We start from the raw sequence: 19,686 nt of genomic DNA, 5'->3' as shown, positions 1-19,686 counted from the left end.
TATGCTAGAATAATTTAAGCCCTCTTCTGATAAAGAGATATTCGTTCCGGAGTCATGATACGGCGAGATATTACGATAGCGAAATTTCGCAAATAAGAATATTTGTCGCTTTAGGGCCAAAAAGCAAGATACACGATGGTACAAATAAGTATATCCGAATTTTATATTAACATATCAACCTATTATAAGTTACCAAACGAAAACTCTGAGAGAGCTGTAGCTCAAGAGTAGTATTCAAGGAGTACTTCGCTAGGCAGGAAGATTCTGTCGAGACGGCAATTGTATTTTATGACACGATGTTAAATTAAAAATCAAGCCAAATAGTTGATTGTTGATATGTAGTTAGTATTCATTAATATATTTATGAATGTACCTAACGATGGATAATTCTTTATTTAAATTATATTATATAATATTAGATGATACAATCTTTCAGTAAGAGAACCAACGACGAGCTGCATCCGGACACTTCTCGGTTTCATAAATGCCTATCGCTCATTACTCGCATCACGACTTACCAATTCATGTTCATATGTGCTGCTAAAAACTTGAAAAACTTTATTTCTCTTGTGCTATTCTTAGACAGACATTAATCTTTTTAGATATTTAATTGTACGCTATTACAGTATACATTATTATTATCACTGATTTAATCTTGATATCAATATCTGTTTTATTTAAGACGTATGATATTGTGATTCATAATTAAACGTACATTTATAAATGTGCGCCCATCATGTAATATAGATAACAAGCTGTAATTAGGATATCGCATTACCTAAAATTCAGTTCTTCATATCTAATCTTGACAAACCCTAATTGACAGATCAAAATGAACCACACGACATAATGGATAAAATCCTACAATCTATCTCAAGATTTCAGCCCAGTAACTTCTGATATCATAAAGACGTTTACAACAATCTCCGCTGAAGAGTACGGTACGCTACGATTCTATAAAAGTATAAAATTAGTCATTAAACTGTAATCAATTTGAAATCTGCATATACAACATGGCTACAGTTATAAATAAATACTTATTATGTTAGCAAAATTTCATTGTAAAACTCTCTTCTCACGATACATAGTTTGATACGATAGACGCAATATTATTATTTCTTCATAGTTGCTTTACAAAAATTTGTGTTTAAAATGATTCATAGTATCTTACTATAAAATTGAAAACAAGATATAAGTCATTCAATTATAACAGTAACTGACCTTTCATTGCCTATATTCTATCTGAAAATACTTAACACTCGATGGTTATTCCACTTTATGGATGATATATCACACTTTTCTTTCGCAATGATAATAGAGAAATCGAAAATAGATAATATATTTAGTAGTTTATCATATTGATGGCTAATATTGGTAAAATGATTACCTAACTTTCTAGTTTAAAGATCGTGCAATGTTATCATTATTTACGCGAGCTCCGTAACGTAAATTAACTATGTCTATTGGAGAAGATATCAAATTAAGTTAATAAAAAAAGGAAACGTTATTCTTTAAATCATTCAGTATTAAAAGTATATCTAAGTGCGTACTAGTGACTCATCAATATAATTAATTATAATCTACCTATGTCGCCACGTCTAATGGAAGCGAAATGCTTGAAAAAGTAAAGAGAGAATGGCGTATGTTTCATGCACCAGGACTTCTAAAGGGTTATTAAAACTATAGTACGTGATATAATTGTTTCTAACTAGTTCTATGTTTGCTTGGAATAATTGAAGTACAATATATCTACTTCCAATCTCCCAGTGATTACTATATCTAAAATCTAATTTTTTTCTCTTTTCCCCTCGTACCAGAGATAATATACGAATATATCTAAACCTATCTAGTTTTATGACATCCTGAAGTAAAATCCAGCTCATACCTTACAATATAAACTAAAATGTGTCATTGTTACAATTTAATACACTATCTATTAATTGTAAATAAAATATCTCAACCAGAGTATTATAAAATTCATCGTAAGAATATATTTCAACTAATTTTCGTGTAAAAACTCGTGAATTAGAGATTTTGATGAACATACCTGTATGCATATCCAGAATGCAACAAAGGTAGTTACAGTTTGCTTACAATATATATACATATTCTAGCAATCTTTTATTACTTATTGCAATTAGTCATCCTATTCCGGTATTGTATTATGCGGTGAGTTAACTGCCGTTCATTCAATCCCGAAATTGGAGTTACTATCTACAATAAAATGGGAGTATTGGCAGTAGTCATACTGCACCTTCTTTAATTAGATACTTTCCTAGATACACGAGCGCTCGAATACAACCGAGTATTACGATAATCACACGTATTTATAGTGTACATATATATATATATATATATACATTACTTTATAAAGCCTATCATATCGGGATGATTTAATTTCTGGAACGTAGTATAGTACAACCTAGGCGTTACCAACATCTCTTACGGTTATAGAATGACAAATACGTAAGTAATTTCACCGAAGAATAACAGCTCGGGTATGATGGCTGATGTTAATATAAGCAATTAAGCAGTATGATACTATCATCAATCAATGAACTATCAATATTGTAAACTGCAATAAATTTTTATTTTTTATGCTGGTGAAAGTTCTATCACTTGTATTTCACCCCAGTGTCATCATCAAGGTATCGCATTAAAATTTCAAAATTTCTCGGCTTTAGTCAATGAATGGTAATGATTAACAACTAATACTTCCCTGACTAAACTCTAATTTTATACGAGGGCGACTAGTATTTTATAGTAATTCTCATTTCAACGGTTGACGAAATGAGATCTAAGTAAAATTGATTAAACAGCAAATCAATTACATCTGATCACTCAAAAGATAACATTTTGGAATTAATGATAACATTATCTGATACTTCGGATGTACTACACGATATTATATTCGTGCTGTTTAGGAGCGACGGTGGCTGACTTACTTTCAATTTAAAATGTTTAAGATCTGTTATAAAGTTGAGTAATTTCATACCCTATGCAGTATAAATATACATAGTGATACGTTTACAGTATTACATGATAGTTGATAGTGTAACTAGTGTAAATTTCGAACTTATTAACACTTGATAGAGAAGATAAGTTTAATCCTAGCTACTATTTCGCTGCTTTCTTACGTATTACATTCGAGATAGTATAGCCAATAAGCGATACAAATTAATAAACTAATACCAGAATCGGATGGACGAATTAAAAATATAAGGGATCTCACAAGAAAGCATCTATATGTCATCCATTGATTAATCATAATTACTATTCATTATTAACTCATTAATAACTAATAACTATCATCCTTTTTCATTCATTCCTTCATGAAGTATTTTGCAACACTACCGGTAGTCTGCTGACTTCTGAGTTCTAGCTACCAATGCAGTACACTGCTAAGCACTATACTGTACAGTATTCTATCTATTGAGTCATCGGGTCTTTTTTTTCCACAGTACTTATACCACTGAGCGTACAGCACTGTCATAAAAGGGGCAGCAACTCATAGTCAAGTCAAGTAGACAAAATGAATCAGTGTCCTTAAAAGTCAAACCCGAAAGGAGGGATTCGGGTTGAGTAATTCCGTGCTGATACAGTGTTTGTATAGCGATTGCACTCCTTTCGGCTTTGAAAATCAACCATTTTATCGGGTTCGGGTTGCGTTTTTACTCCATTAACCCTTCGAACGCTTAGTACTATCCTTAAGAAGAAATTCTTTCAAAAACGAAGCGATTTTTTAGCTTTAAAACCTTGTAAAAGACTAATGGATAGTGCTAGAACTGCAGGATAACGTCGAAGGGTTAAAGGACGCTACAGTGAATTTACTCACAGTCAATACAGTACAGTACAGTACAGTACAGTACTGTAAACGGATACTGTAGAACTGTTTCAGCAATGTGTACTGTACTGTACTTGTCCCTACTACTGTACTGTACTGTACTCTGCCTTTAAAAAACTGTACACGACTGGACTATTAAATTTAGGGATTTATCTAGTAGTCTTATGATTCGCGTATTAATTACTGTACTGTAGTCTGTAACTACAGTATCCTGTACTGTACTGTACAGTACAGAGCAGCAGTGATGCAAAATCTTGTTTGCAATTAGTTCTTCGATAGATAAATTGATCGATTGAAATTTCGATCGATTGAATTGCTGATTGAGATCCATCTTTACTTTTTGAAAAATTTGAGGCATCAATATTGGCTTTTTGATTAATTTTTAAATATCAAAGCAATTACTTATACAATACAGTAATATGGTCAGGTTTAAAAACAGGTAATACTGCAAACGCATTAATATCACCGATTCCAGAGCAGCTAGCATTGCTGTACTAAAATAATAATTATATTCATTAATTAATCGTTAAACTGTGCGAAATACTTGGATGCTCACGAAAATATACTATTGCTTTATTGTATAAGTGCTATAAAATAGAAATTTATACGTATTTCCACTTCTTATAGGTATTTACTAACTGAAATTATTTACGAAGATGAAAAGCTGGCTGATTCTATGTTAACGGGTGCTATTCTGTATCGAGCTATCAAAGAGGCTATTGGCATGTTATATGGAGATTATGGCTTATCTTGTATAACAAGTTCTTTAACAGGTATGGAAAGTCAATTTTTAAACAGCTAAAATTATACCAATACATATATTAATCATAGAGTGATCAGAGGACATACAGCATGCTGTATATCTATGCTATTACCGTCAACAGGTGTAGCAACATTGCACATGTTTAATAATTATAACAAGCGTAAGGATCAAAATAGTTCACAGTAGTTGTGCTACAGTATGCAATGAGCACACAGAAGTCGAAACTTATTAGTAATGAATAAATGATATAAATTTTAGCTTACTCATATTTGTATAGTTTACAGTAGGCGTCGACTAGAATGATTGATTTTATAGTAAAGAAATGATCATAATTATACATCTATTGTAAATGTAATATTTTCTTGTATTTAAAATATTGATTATTCTGCTATGCTACGATGAGAATGAGAATGTCTCATTACAACTTTTACATTAAAATTAATTTCTATATTGATAGTCAAATATCTAAATGTCCAAACAAAGATTGCGTTTATACGCTGCAATCGTAACTATTTTCGAATGGTATGGTGTGCTATTACCTTCATTAAATCGCTCAACAATTGTAGCTGCTTTTTTCGCACCCTACACTTAGGAGGTATGATATTAATTGGTATCTTTGGATTTATAGTTTAGCTATCTTTGATATTTAGTGCTGTGTAAAATTCATAGGGATGTATTATAAAGTTTTTAAGATACTGTATGTACAGTAATGTATAATATCATCTTTAATTGATATTGCATAGCCTGTTCATCACACTGTTCTCGTATTTGCATATATTAGTAGATGGTGTGATAAATATAATGTAGAATTTAGCTGTTGGCAAACTGAAACACTGTATATTTTTTTAATACTACTCTGAAATCTTATGCAATTAAGATAGATATAATTCAATTACACTATACTCTAGGCACTATTCGTTCCTGTCAAAAATTTCTAATCAAATACAACAAAATGGAGGTATCACTATTATTATCACAGTTTAAGAACGACGACAAGCAATAATCGATGGTTGCCTTCCACCCAGATGATCCATATATCCTCTTCTCCAGAGATGCTGCATTACACAGCATACGTCGTACGATGCGTTCCGTAACCTGTGTAAATCTATTAATTTCCTACGAAGAAGCCGTACCGCTTGGTATACAAGGCATACCGTAAACTGCTTGAACGATTGTTCTTATGGTAAACTCGAAAATTATCGACTTTTTGAAATAATTCTATAATTGATAGATACTGTATATAATAATTTTTCTGGCTTACGCTGTACATAGGTCTTGATAACTACTTAATGAACTAGCCGTTATACCCATTTAATAGCATCGATAGCGAACGTATTAAAGTTTGACCCAAGTTTTATTAAATTTTAATAGAACATTATAAGTCTTGAATCTTGCGAGAAGACCAGCTTAACAGTTATGCTAGCTTTATTTCATACTGTAAATGTGAGAAGAATCTCCTCAAATGCTAAAAACTAAAACAGTCTCTTACGCAAGGTAAATTTCACTCAGTTGAATCAGTCAATATGTACCGTGAATTAATTCATGTTACAGGAAGTCATAATTTTATCGTGTATGTAGTTACTATACAAGCTGAAATTAAGATAATATGCAATCTGCGCTAATCTGATTACTTTTACTGCTTGAGACAGAATATGTTTTATGGATGAATAAAAATCTACATTTTTCACAATCGCTTTTAGTACACCATACATTACACGTGAAATTGCAGTTGCTTTGTGTAAAGTGTTATGTAGCCTAGCCTTGATTTACTGTACAGTGGGTACATAAAACATACTGCTTTATAATAACTATCTAACAAAGAGATATTTTTAAGATTATAAGTATCAATATGAAAACCATAAATATAACAAAAAGTAAGCGCAGGAATACAGCAACATAATTACAGGCTTATCGTTATATAGTCTAATAAGGACATATTTTTCCATCGAACTTTTAAAGGCTCTTTTCTATAAATTATATATCATATTAAAATGCCACAAAAAAAACTGTCAAGTGCGTACAAGTTTTAACTTCTCATGGCAGTATAAAATTCTGACCAAATTAATGGCAAAATAACAGTGCAGGCCTTCCAAAGTAATCGTGAGCATAATAATATAGTAAGTGGTAACCGGTAAAACGGTTCGGACTTGACTGTGGAGTACATTGTATACAATGCAACTGCAAAGAAGTGGCCTATAAGTTTGAGTGGCTCTGGAGAAACACTAAGAAACAGTGATGCCGATTTAAAAAAATTATAACTACCATATCAGAATAGATAAACACCTTAATCGACATATAAAAAGAGGCTTACATTGATAATAATTCTACAGGACCATCAACAGCTCTTCCACCTAGCTTAAAGTAACCAAAGCAACCCTGTCGTAGCTTCTTAAGGTGTTCTAGAGTATGCAAAAATCGTTACTTTATACGATGTAACATACTTAATAACTGACATATAGTTACTATATCATATAGTATTATTCGTACCATCTGCAGCAGAGAAAAGCTGATAAAGCGCTTGAGCCAATACGTTTACAACAAAAGAGTGATTCTGCTTACGTTGCCAATGAAAATTTTTCAAACACTGTAAAACTGCTTCATTATCGCGGACATCAGGTAACTTCTCACGAAGTACATTACGCCAGATTATCACATCATTCAAAGCGACAGTCATTCCTCCACCTGAAAGATTTCGTGAAGATTACGTCTAGTATATTTGTAGCATATAATTAAAAATCATACAAACCCGTAAGAGGGTGGCGCATATTAAATGCATCACCAAGGAGAATAACGCCAGCTTTTAGCAAAGGTGCTGGTGGTAAAAAGCTGGAAGGCATGCTTCGTAATCGATTATTTTCAACTGCTTCTAGGAATGGTCCTTTAATATTTGCTGGCATATAAACAGATACCTTCTTTACATGCTCTTTGAGATCAGAAGGCAACTTTCCTCGAACGTCAACAAGAACACGCGTATGATGCGAGGAAACCTGATATATCAGTACTGGGGTTGTTGGAGTTAGAACGAGTTCGGCATGATTGGCTAAAGAAAAGGCATAACGATGTCACATTACTTCCTCATAGATAATTCAAGATTTTTTAGTCAACAACTGCAAATGCATGTACAAAATTCGAGTAGCTTACCTTTCGTTTGAGGACAATTCTCCATCAAAGTACCAACAAAATGCGAGGATACACTCACTTGTGATTTCACTAAAGACTTTCGAAATTTCGAAAAGCACCCATCGGCAACAATAGTCAAAGGGGCTTGCAGCGTCTGATACAATAAATTAAAAATACAATTGAATGCGTTGCAAGAGCTGATAGCCTTATAAACTATCTGTTAAGGTTTTACAAGTTAAAAGTTGACGAAAAATTTCCTAACGAGCACACGTTAATTAAACCACCATTTCACACTCGATATAATAAGCATGAATAGCCTACTTTTAATGGAGGCATACCTCTAACTCATCTTGTCCTTTCCGCTTATAACGAATTCCGATTACGTTTCCCTTTTCCTCCATTAACTCGGACACAGTTGCTTCAATCATTGTCACACTATATTAATTACAAAAAGACATCGGTAAAAATGAAAAGGTTCTAAATTGGTTAGCAAAACATTATAGATAATAACTTTCATCGTCACACGAAAATGTTACAGATGGTACTAACTTCGGTTCAGCCTGAGCGAGTTTTCTCAATCCCATTACAAATCGTCCATGATGAAAAGCACGACCAGTCATGATATTACCACTATCATCATTAGGATACGACAAATCTACTTTTGATCCACTATCTATATCGTGAACTACATACCCACGGACACAATGTGCATCGATTCCTTCAACAGCAGCTGCAATACATTTTTACGAGAACAATTAAATTTATAACAATTCATCCATAATATATTTATCTTATTTCTCAACGATTTGCAACCCACTAAAAGGAATTAAGTAAGATGATTGAAGATACTATCTAACATATTCCGCTTATAATTGCCTTCCATGCCCAAGTTTCATTTACTTTTAAAAGCGAGATATATACACACTTTAGACTGATTAGAATACAATTATTTTAGTAACGATCCAGAGACACACAGACACTTAGAGTAGTAGTAATGTAAAATTATTACTACAGCCACTTCATTTAGAAATGTTATCAATATTAGAGACCCTGTACACAAAATATCTTACAGAATACCGTAAGGAAATCATAGTTTATGTGGATGTTACCATCAGTCCTAAGAGTACATGTGATTGAATATTTATTACCTTTTAGGCCTAATTCTTGTAACGCTTTAAAACCACCTGGTTGAAGCAATTCTCCTACGATACGATCAGGCTCTTTTAGATCTCTTTCTACAACGACTACTCTTCTACCATCCCGAGCAAGTACCGCAGCCATGGCCGAGCCAAGAATACCTGAATGAGAAAATTACTCTAGTATTCATATTTACTAAACATACTCAGTCACCATGTAGATCAGTACAGGTTACTGCATTCGATTATAAATGTATGTTTGTATATCTTCAGCGTATTTCGATCCGACAAATACATAAAGCATGCTTATTTACCGGAACCAACTATGATAATTTCTGGGTTTTCAGGCGTGTATTGACTTGACCGACGCAACTCTTTCATATAAACCTATATTGAATTGCGAAAGAATAATACAGTTTATCGATCCAACACAACTATAGCGGTATTAATATGTAATGACCCTCTTCTTTGCAGCTTTGTAATATTATCGAAGTGATTGGATGAAATAAGAGGTAAAAAAATCAGATTTTTATATTTGTAATTACTATTTAGTTTTAGAGAAAACCTAGCGACAAGCTAGTACACTGATTTGTTTTTATTTATTTTCATATTCGTAGACTACAATATTGGTACTAGTTGATCTATAATCCTGTAATATCCCTAATTCCAAGTGTGGATCTATTACGGACAACAATCTCGTATCTATCCATTGATATAACAATCATACATATTATACAATTCGAACAGGATGCACTAGCAATGTGTAAGAGTTGAAAACTGTTTATTTGTAATCAGATATAATCATATTCATTGCAGTATCTTAATTTATCTAAGAAGTAAAGTCATCCATAACATAAAACTACGGTACATTTTCATTCGAACATTGTCACAATATCGGCAATGAAGTACATCAGAAGTTGCGATTCATGGCAACTGTAACTGTATTAGCAACGGTAAAGAAAGCCAGTAGTGACCATGGTCACAGACCAATCCTACTAAGTAACTATACCGTAGAGTAGGGTTACGGAGTTCGTAGACCCCACGGAGTAAATACGATTTACGCGCACTGCATTTAGGAAAGCTACGACGCTTAACTAAAGCGAATACCGTTCTATTACTGTCCACCTTACCATCTACGAGCATAGGATGTAAGAAGACTATTTGCATATGATACGACTATGTGTGTAAATTGTGTAAAAGAATTTTGCACAATTTACGTGTGAGCGTATTACATTCTCCAAATGTATGATCCACTAGCAACAATATTAGAAATTGATGTAGCAGTGATATATGTATCATCCTTATGGTCTGTCCAATTTCACTTCTTGCAATGGCTAGCTACTATGTAGTTTTAATTTGGTATAACGAGGAACACTATGCGATATTGATGTAGCAGCGATATAAAATTCCTATAATGAATCCGACTAATCTCGCTTCTTCTCATGACTAGCTAATGCTGTAGGCCGTTTAAATTTTTGTATACTTGTGGTCTGTCCAATTTTACTTCTTGCAATGGCTAGCTACTATGTAGTTTTAATTGGTATAACGAGGAAAACTATGCAATATTGATGTAGCAGCGATATAAAATTCCTATAATGAATCCAACTAATCTCGCTTCTTCTCATGACTAGCTAATACTGTAGGCCGTTTGAATTTTTGTATACTTGGATACCCAATGTTGAAAAAGTAGCTAACCTTCTTGCTAACTTGCTTGTTACCACCTTTATACAGGTAAAGAGCACATCCAATGGTTACTAACGTTGGTATCCACCATTGTGTCACATTAATTATACTACCTCCAGTTATGATTAGATTTTGAATCATGGCTACCAGTCGGCGTTTATCAAGCTTGTCGATGTTATCCACGAAAATGTCCAAATTGGTGGAGTACAGTATGGATCACAGTCTATTAGTATTGGACGAGGCTTTCCGTGCGTGACCTCTTGCCAGTGGACGTGGGGATGAGAGTGGTATGACCTCACCCGTCTCACCCATCCAGTGCGGTGTAACACTTCAATGGTACGTTGATACGGGGGGTGAAAAGCCAGCGTTATTGTCATGCATCATCACATGATGTATTGACATCATAATTGATATTTAAATAGGGATCGCACCACCAGCACTACGTAAACGAGTATCGTACAGTACGGTACAGTCCTTGGAAATATCTGGTACAGTACCCGGCAGTGGTACTGTATTAAGCGTACAGTTATCAGAACTGTCTGGTACAGTGCCCGTCAGTGGTACAGTACAATGTACAGTGTTAAACGTACTGTATTCAGTAGAGATAAAATGCTGTCCATGGTCTTGTGCAGATCCTACCGTACTGTACCGTACTAATCCATGAGATGGTATCATACAGTACCGTATTGGTGCACATGGTTATTTGCTTGCCTTGCTGTGCAATCAGTCCATGTTCATCACGCCGTGACCACACGCTGAGACTTCTTATTGCATGACTGAATAATGTACTGTGTACGGCTTCGTCCATGCCCAATCTAAAAATAAAATTCAACTACTGAGCAGCGTACAGTAATCAGTATAGTCCAAACATAGCTATTCTGTGTCATAGGTACTACACTATAGAAGGGGGGCTTACAGTAGTTATTGGCATTCTAAGATACAGAAACATTGAGAGACCGTTCACCATTTTGATTACTCTACTGTACTGTACTGTACAGTCTAGTAGTGTACTGTACAGTATACTGAAACTAAAGTAATAGAAACGAAACGGGGCTTGCAGTACAGTACTGTACAGTAGTTATTGGCATTCTAAGATACAGAAACACTGAGAGACCTTTCACCATTTTGATTACTCTACAGTCTACAGTCTTCAGTCTAGTAGTGTACTGTACTGTACTGTACTGTACAGTACAGTATACTGAAACTAAAGTACAGTACAGTACAGTATGTACTGTAATAGAAACGGGGCTTACTGTACTGTACTGTACAGTACGTACAGTAGTTATTGGCAGTTATTGGCATTCTAAGATACAGAAACATTGAGAGACCGTTCACCATTTTGATTACTCTACAGTCTACAGTCTAGTAGTGTACTATACTGTACACTGTACAGTAATAGAAACGTGGCTTACAGTACTGTAGTTATTGGCATTCTAAGATACAGAAACACTGAGAGACGGTTCATCATTTTGATTACCCTACAGTCTACAGTCTACAGTATACAGCCCAGCAGTGTACTGTACACTGTACAGTACACTACAGTATACTGAAACTAAAGTTGACCGATTTTACTATTTACATTTTCAAAAATTGTCCATTTCAATCACTTAGTTGACCACTGACCACTTCTTGCTCCTCAACTTATTCGTTACTGTTGAAAAATCATGTAGATCATGGAATTCTATCAAAAATCGATGTATGCTCTTCTTTATTGGTTTATAGAAGGCTTTAAGCAATCACTGATTGGAGTAGCCCAAACTATAACAGCGACCAGTGCAAGCGGTAATAGAAATCAATCTCCAAGCGATCAAAGAGAAAATTATGATCGAAAGAGGATCAAGTATGTATGTGTATATACACTATTTACACTACGATCATTTATTCTGTAGTTGATCTTATTACAAAATGCAGGATGTCTTTAGAAAGGATCATTTTTGATATCGACATGCTGCTCATAGTTAAGGATTATGTATTGGTAAATATTATTGAATTGACTCTGTAGATCTCAATCTGAAGTCTAAACACTTTTAACAGCATAACATACGCGTACGTATAGCACGTACGCGTATGAACGTCTACTCTACACCTATTCATTATATCAATACTCGTACTGTACTTGTAAACTGGACTACAACGGTTATAAAATAGAAAGCGAATGATCGCATTAGGCTACTGTAATGCCTTCTCGACTCTCCCATTGCTACTAGCTCCTAGTATGAATACGAGCAATACCGGTACTTACTATGATTGACAATTATAAAATAAATTATACAGTTATCCACTCCATTTTGATACCGTTGTTATGCCTAGCCTTCGTCGATTACTTGGATGAAATCATCGTAATCAAAACACATTGATTAATAGATGATTTTTATAGATTAAGGTTCTTACAAGTAATAGTGCACGACCATACTGGATTATACCATATATATATATATATATATATCTATATCTATAGATTAATGTTACGGGCAGAATTCCACATCCTGCCCTAATATTTACATACACCGTCATTCAACTGAACTTTATATCAACTAATCGATAATCAATCTTTAAACTCTTCTTTTCCAATAGCAACGCGTGGCTGAAACTCAATCCCATCACTAGTAAAATACTGCAATGTGGACTTTTGAATGGTGGAGTCTTTGGAGTATGTTCATAACTTTATAAAACCTTAAATGAAATAGTACTTACTTAAATTATGTCCAAAATGTAGCTTACTACTTTAGCTACCGCCTTGCTATATAAACCAGTTTAGTATGACATGACAAATACTGTAAAGATGTGTGCAATTGTTATAAGTATTTTTTACACTTTGGCGATATAATAACTATCAATGATATGAAATGATAGTAATAATAACGTATAAGATCTATCTTGCAAAATTCAACCATTGGCTACATTACTGTACATGTGTATAGTATTGACTACTCAATCTTACACCTACTTCTTCTCGGATAGAATTTTAAAGTATCCTATATGTAATAGAATAAGTGTAATTTCACGTATTATATGATTTAAGGCCAACAAGTAACTTCTCAATATGTAATTATGAGGATCAATGTAAGAAAATCGACAACCAAGTTGTTAAAATTTTTTTTACAGCTTAGCATACTGTTCTTTGACCATGGATTAATCCCTTTTCTGAAGTACATCACACAAGCCGTATTCGGTATGCCATAAACAGGACAGCAATAATAATCATATCCAATCATCGTTTTTTGTTACGAATTTACAGTACATTATCAATTCTTTATCGCCTTTCATGGACTGCAAGATACATAATGTGTTGTTATCAAATAGATTTTAAACAATATTTAACGCCTTCATCTTTAGGATGTAGACAAGAATAGGTCTGTCTGTAGTGTAGATGAGTTAATAATTCTGTTTATATATACTTTTTAACTCTAGGTATATTCATACCAGATTCATCGTATCACATACAATTATGGTTCTGGATAGAAACTTTGCTATCGTACACATTTAAAATGTTGTGGGTTATCCCTCTATTCTGGCTTAGCAAGCCTTTAAACAGTTTTTGGTTTCAGGTAATTTTAAAGTTAATTAATACTACAAAAATTACTCATAATTATATACTTGATAACTTGAAATGTTAACCAATTGGTAATCTATTACAATACTCATTATATGTAGACACGGCAAATATTTTTTTCTTAATCTATCTTGTTGGTCATATGTTAAGCCGCATCATTAGTCATTTATTGTTTCTTGACCATTATATAATCTATTAACTGTATTCTTAACCTACATAATGCAGGAAATTGCTATCCACTCGTATCAATCTAACAGAGGTCGGCCAAAACCAACACTGACAACCAAAAGTAGCAGGTTGATTGGATTAAAATTCTTATATTATAGCTGGCATTCATAAATCATAATGTCAATCTTACGTCCTGTTACTAGATTTATTTCGTTATTTAGCTATTGATGTTAATCAGTTTAATTTTAACCTCCTAAGTGTCAAAAACATAAAACAGCCATAAATAATATAATTATTCTTAAACTAAGTATTCTTTTAATTTATTGTACTTATACGGCAGTGGTATTCTCTGCATATACTTTGGTGTTAGAACGTTCAAGAAAAGTAGTAGCAACTAATGCATGTATTATAGTATTCAGTAACTTTTATGCTATATTAAATTCCTTATTTCGCATTCAATCTAATCCTATAACTCTTCGGTACGCAGTCTAGTGGAAGCCGGTAGTAGGATAATAGCGGACTTTTTTTTCAGTCTTTTGGTTGAATTTTTCTTCCTATTGCAAGTAAGTTAATAAATGTTGTACTGACACAATCTACAGTATTAACCTTGATGTACTAAAACTGCTATACATAACATTATAATAGGGATCAATTTTTGATTTTATACCTGTCATTGGTAGAGCAATTTGTATACTTCAAATGGCTATATTATATTCGTTGTATGCCTACGAATATAAGTGGATTAACATGGGTAATGAAAATTTGAGCAAATATATATTACTTCAGTCAGAATTTATTTACTTACTACTTCTCTTCTACGCCCATAATTGAGTGGTTTTCATACGTAACGAATTTGTTTATGTAGGTTTTCTTGTTCAGGAAAGACTATACAGAATTGAATATAATCTACCTTTTTATTGCGGCTTTGGACTACCATTAGCTATTTTAACTTATATACCAGAATCTTTCTTTATAAGGTTACAAATTACCATATATATAAGCTACGTTATTTTCGACCAGTATACCCTATGACACCGATCATTTCCATAGGCATTGCTATAATAAATATATGTTTCTGAAATTTTATAGTTCATGCGTATTTTCCGTCTTCTTTCCTTTGCTGATCTGCAGTGCTGCGGCTACTTCACCCTTCAATGTTAACAAATTCGAGTAATACTACTACATTGTACCAAAATATATTAATTATGAACATTGTTTAGTTTGAAAATAAAATAATTAAAATGCGATACAGTTCCCAGATAAAATATGTATCTACTTTGTAGTTCAAATTATACTAATTATTACTAAATTTTTTACATCAAGGGTATTAACATGTCACGTATTTTCTCCTGTAATATGGCTGACAAACGCAATTTTAACAAGATCACAAGCACCAGAAAAGAGCGATAAAGCAGATAGCTGATTATTGTTTGCTAGATGAGTTAAAGCCGTCCGAAATAAATTCATACTTTAACACTGTACAAAGTGTTACTGTATCAAATGATCCTATATTACCGTTTATTTTAAATGCAACTAACGCTGATTTGTTGCTGCTGGATAATATCCTGAGATTACCCGTCTCAGTAAAACCTATAAACATTACTTAGTTTTGTACAACTTTTGTACGATATCCTTGTTACATTTATTATTCCACGTGGAAGATTTACTGGTATTCGGCGGTGAATTCTAAAATTGTATGATTGAATTACAATTAGTTTTCTAGTCTGAAGTTTCTGTTCAGACAACCCGTACCTCCGTGTACATATTTACTTATGAAATTTCTCGTTTAAAACTAATTCACTGAATGCAACACGGACCAGCTATCACACTGTATATGTAATCACTCTGTATTTCTTAATTTTTCTACTCTCAGTAATGATACTTTGATTTTTAGAAACGACATATCTTTGCATTTCAGTATTTCTTTGACAATCTATTCCTTGATTTATAACTTTTTTACTTATTGTAAAATATTACATAAATTTATGTTCTAATGTTGTTACTCTGTAAAAATTAACATTTAGATCTACTCATTACACAATGTACAGCAGAGAACTATTATATTACTGATGTTAGTAGACACTTAGAATGAACTTAGAAATTTTTTGTAGACTTTCATCAAAATAAAAGTCTTCATTTTACGGCCTGAAGTAAATTTATTTATTTACTATTGATGTCATGGAATAGACAAGGCAAAAGACAAATAAAAGGATTTAGAGATAATTTAAAATTATAGAGGTAATTGAAATTGATCAGAAAGTAAAAACACATTTCAAATGCTATACTGTTAAAGATAGCATAGAATCTTAACGAGCAGAACAAAAACAGCCGCAATCAAATCTACTTAATTCATTATTATATATTATATACTAGGTCAAAGATAATCGCAATCATGATAATTGGTTAAAGCAGAAAGCTATATAACCAAATAACTAGCCAATTAAAATAACAGTAAGCGGATATACTATTCGTACAGCAGAAATTGCCACAAGCTATGATTAGTAAATTAATTAATTAATAAATCTATCATTAACATACATACATCGATGACATTTCTAGTAGATGATAGTACGCATCAACTACTGCATAAATTACAATTGTTTATTATAAATAACATATGAATAAAGGGCAGAAAGTTGCTTTAAATAGTAGTATTGGCACTTAAAAATTGGCAATCAGCAATAATTATAACAAGAAAGGGAATCATTTTTATCGATTTCGCCACAATAGATGAAAAGAATGCTGTATATAGTATTCGTAACTAGAAGAATTTGAAACAGTCAAAGTTGACTTTTTGTTTTCACCACTATTTAATCAAAGTGAAACCGTAGTAAAAATTTTAGTAATCAACGAAAGAAGAATAATGTTATTATACATTGGCAGTCATTTTTCTTTCAATACTTAAAAGGAAAGCAAGCAGTGGGACAAATAACATTCTTTAGCTACTTTCATAAATATATAATTATAATTGCATGTGACATGTTTAGGGATGTATGATTGCATGTTACAAATATTTAAATACATATTACTATGCGAGATTTTCATCATAGCAAAATTTAGACGTAGAACATTAATAAAGTATATTCTCATCATGAAATTATCATTATTAAAAGAGAAAGAAAACACATTAGAGTGAATATAGAAGATTAATATTATCCATACACTCATCTTCGAAAATAGATAGTGAATGATTAACCTAAATGTAACCATTTTCTCCACAACGGCTTTTCACTATCTATGAATATTTAATAATAACGATACAATAATAATAGTAATAATAATAGTAATAATAATATTAATAATAATAATAGTAATAATAATAATAATAATAATATCCTCAATACTCTACAAGATATTGATATACGTTTCATTCGTAGATATAATATCTACCATGGTACAGGGCTTTAACAGAATATATAATAAAATTTAAGCAAAACTGTAACTGAATTACGTAGCGAGATACTATTCATTCTTACGATGATACGTGTAAGTTGAGGAAGGCATAGGAAGATTTCCGATCAAATCTAAGCAATCCTGTTTCAATTTTTTACCATCACAAAACACCTTATCTATATTTGATATTACCCTATACTACGGTCTTGAGATCAATTTTGTAATATAATGTACTACTCTATAGAAGAATTCTATTACTAATAACAAGCAATCGGAAACAATTTAAATAAAAGTAAATTCTACAATGATATTACTACTTTCATATCTTTTATGTATGTATCGACGGATGATTAATAATAATTAATTGTTAATCAGTTATAAGAGTATACATCATATATTTAAAAATGGAGCTTGTAATTATGCTCTCAGTTGTATGAATAACGTAATAAACCATCTGTCAACAATCAGCAGATATGGATATAACTATCTAGCATTAGCACAAGCCGAGGCAATATCGAGATGTGATTTGATGTAATTTTGGACTATATGCGATAGTTATTATCGACTTTCACTTCTGCTATGAACTACATTTTCCGTTACCCATTTGGCCTCCATCATTTTCTTTACTATCTTGAGATTGTAATAGCTCTTCTAGATATCGATGGAAAACATTGATAGCAGTTACAATTGTTGGTGTACCAAAACCATGAGTGACTAATGCAAAATGACGTAATCCATTAAATACATCTTTATCTACACCGGGTTCCCACTCGTATGACATTCCCGGTGGACCGCAAAGAATCAGATCTTGGAATTCCTTGACCAATTTTCTAAGTTTTTTATAGTATACATGTGCATTATGATCAACTAATCTTATCGATATAAAATCAAAATAGTAAATAAGATCATCTAATTTAAGAATTACTCTTTCAACTTACAATGATGCCTCCACTTTTGCTGCTAGAGCTTGTTTATCATTAGTATGCTGTCTTTTCGTATATTGAGCTAACCGCTTAACTGGAAATTCTGTTTTGCTTACATAATCGAAATCACGCGCTAAATGGCTAGCTTCACCTGCGGTTAATTTTAAGTAAACAATCAAATAAAACTAAATGATATTTAATTCTTAATATTTTAATCGTATATCGAATCTTATCAAGTAAATACGGTATATACACAACTATAATACTTTATAATTATTTAACTATGCCCACAATATCTTTAAATTTCTACGAACACGCAGAATACTATATAAATCTATTTGAACTGATAGGCAATATTTGTGGGATATAAATTTATGACGTTTACAATGTTTCCTAACCTTCAACTAAAGATGTTAAAAGAGTAACGCTCGCTGCTTTCCTACGACCAGCAGGTAAACGTAAACCATACTTTTCCAATTTCTCTCTTAAACTTTTACCGCCATTCTTGGATTTTGCCCTATGATATGTGATGCCATAATGCATTTTCATTACATTTATAAATATTGTTAATCTATCAATTGACATTATTTTACAAAATTTAAGTCATTACTTCTTTCAATCGATAATTAAATTATGGGAATATTAACGTAATATTATGATAAAGAAATAATTATCTGCTATTTCTGATACCTTCGCAAAACTCCTCCAAGAAGAGATGCATTTAAGCATTCAGGTGATGAAAGTCTTCGTTCAACTTCTCCAACGCTTACTTTATACTTTGATGTAGAGCTAAGTAGGGACAAACGGCCCGGTACATGGCAAAAGACTAAATTAGGGGATATTTCAAATTCATCGTTGTTTTTTAAATTGCGGTCATCGTTGGTGATTGCGTTGCCTATATTACAAATGATTAATGAGCTCAAATTTAATATAAAAAATATTTAATTTTAGGCAGATTGTCCAGAGTGTCTGTTATAACGAGATTAAATCATGATATCATGAACAAATAAGAAATGGTACTTTGTATCTCTGCTTAAGCAAATGCTTATTATCTACAGATTATCCTACCCTATATTAGTAATTTTTGATAACAGAAGATGAAA

The 19,686-nt window shown here is 32.5% G+C and overlaps 4 protein-coding genes across 4 annotated transcripts; 2 read left to right on the top strand and 2 right to left on the bottom strand.

The window, feature by feature from the left end:
• Window positions 1-4,469: 4,469 nt before the first annotated feature.
• TRIADDRAFT_27469 (uncharacterized protein) lies at window positions 4,470-5,610 on the top strand (the record flags this gene model as incomplete). Its single annotated transcript, XM_002114419.1, has 3 exons — window positions 4,470-4,626; window positions 5,065-5,202; window positions 5,516-5,610. Coding segments are annotated over 3 exons (390 nt in total), but the record flags the coding sequence as incomplete, so codon positions are not given.
• Window positions 5,611-6,633: 1,023 nt separating this feature from the next.
• Window positions 6,634-9,244, bottom strand: TRIADDRAFT_63342 (uncharacterized protein; the record flags this gene model as incomplete). The annotated part of the gene is made up of 9 exons (XM_002114102.1): window positions 6,634-6,829; window positions 6,919-7,006; window positions 7,095-7,289; window positions 7,354-7,647; window positions 7,749-7,881; window positions 8,066-8,162; window positions 8,277-8,457; window positions 8,876-9,025; window positions 9,178-9,244. The coding sequence occupies 9 exons, from the start codon at window positions 9,242-9,244 to the stop codon at window positions 6,634-6,636; spliced, it is 1,401 nt and encodes a 466-aa protein (XP_002114138.1).
• A 4,353-nt stretch (window positions 9,245-13,597) lies between these two features.
• On the top strand, window positions 13,598-15,690 carry TRIADDRAFT_58294 (uncharacterized protein; the record flags this gene model as incomplete). The annotated part of the gene is made up of 7 exons (XM_002114418.1): window positions 13,598-13,718; window positions 13,958-14,094; window positions 14,325-14,395; window positions 14,755-14,830; window positions 14,913-15,018; window positions 15,133-15,244; window positions 15,591-15,690. 7 exons carry the CDS (start codon window positions 13,598-13,600, stop codon window positions 15,688-15,690), a joined length of 723 nt encoding a protein of 240 aa, XP_002114454.1.
• A 2,547-nt stretch (window positions 15,691-18,237) lies between these two features.
• On the bottom strand, window positions 18,238-19,425 carry TRIADDRAFT_27767 (uncharacterized protein; the record flags this gene model as incomplete). The annotated part of the gene is made up of 4 exons (XM_002114101.1): window positions 18,238-18,490; window positions 18,599-18,734; window positions 18,982-19,100; window positions 19,274-19,425. Coding segments are annotated over 4 exons (660 nt in total), but the record flags the coding sequence as incomplete, so codon positions are not given.
• Window positions 19,426-19,686: the final 261 nt, after the last annotated feature.

The sequence above is a fragment of the Trichoplax adhaerens genome, genomic scaffold (assembly GCF_000150275.1).
Source record: "Trichoplax adhaerens TRIADscaffold_7 genomic scaffold, whole genome shotgun sequence".
Classification (NCBI taxonomy): domain Eukaryota; kingdom Metazoa; phylum Placozoa; class Uniplacotomia; order Trichoplacea; family Trichoplacidae; genus Trichoplax; species Trichoplax adhaerens.
This window is presented reverse-complemented; position numbering and strand designations above follow the sequence as displayed.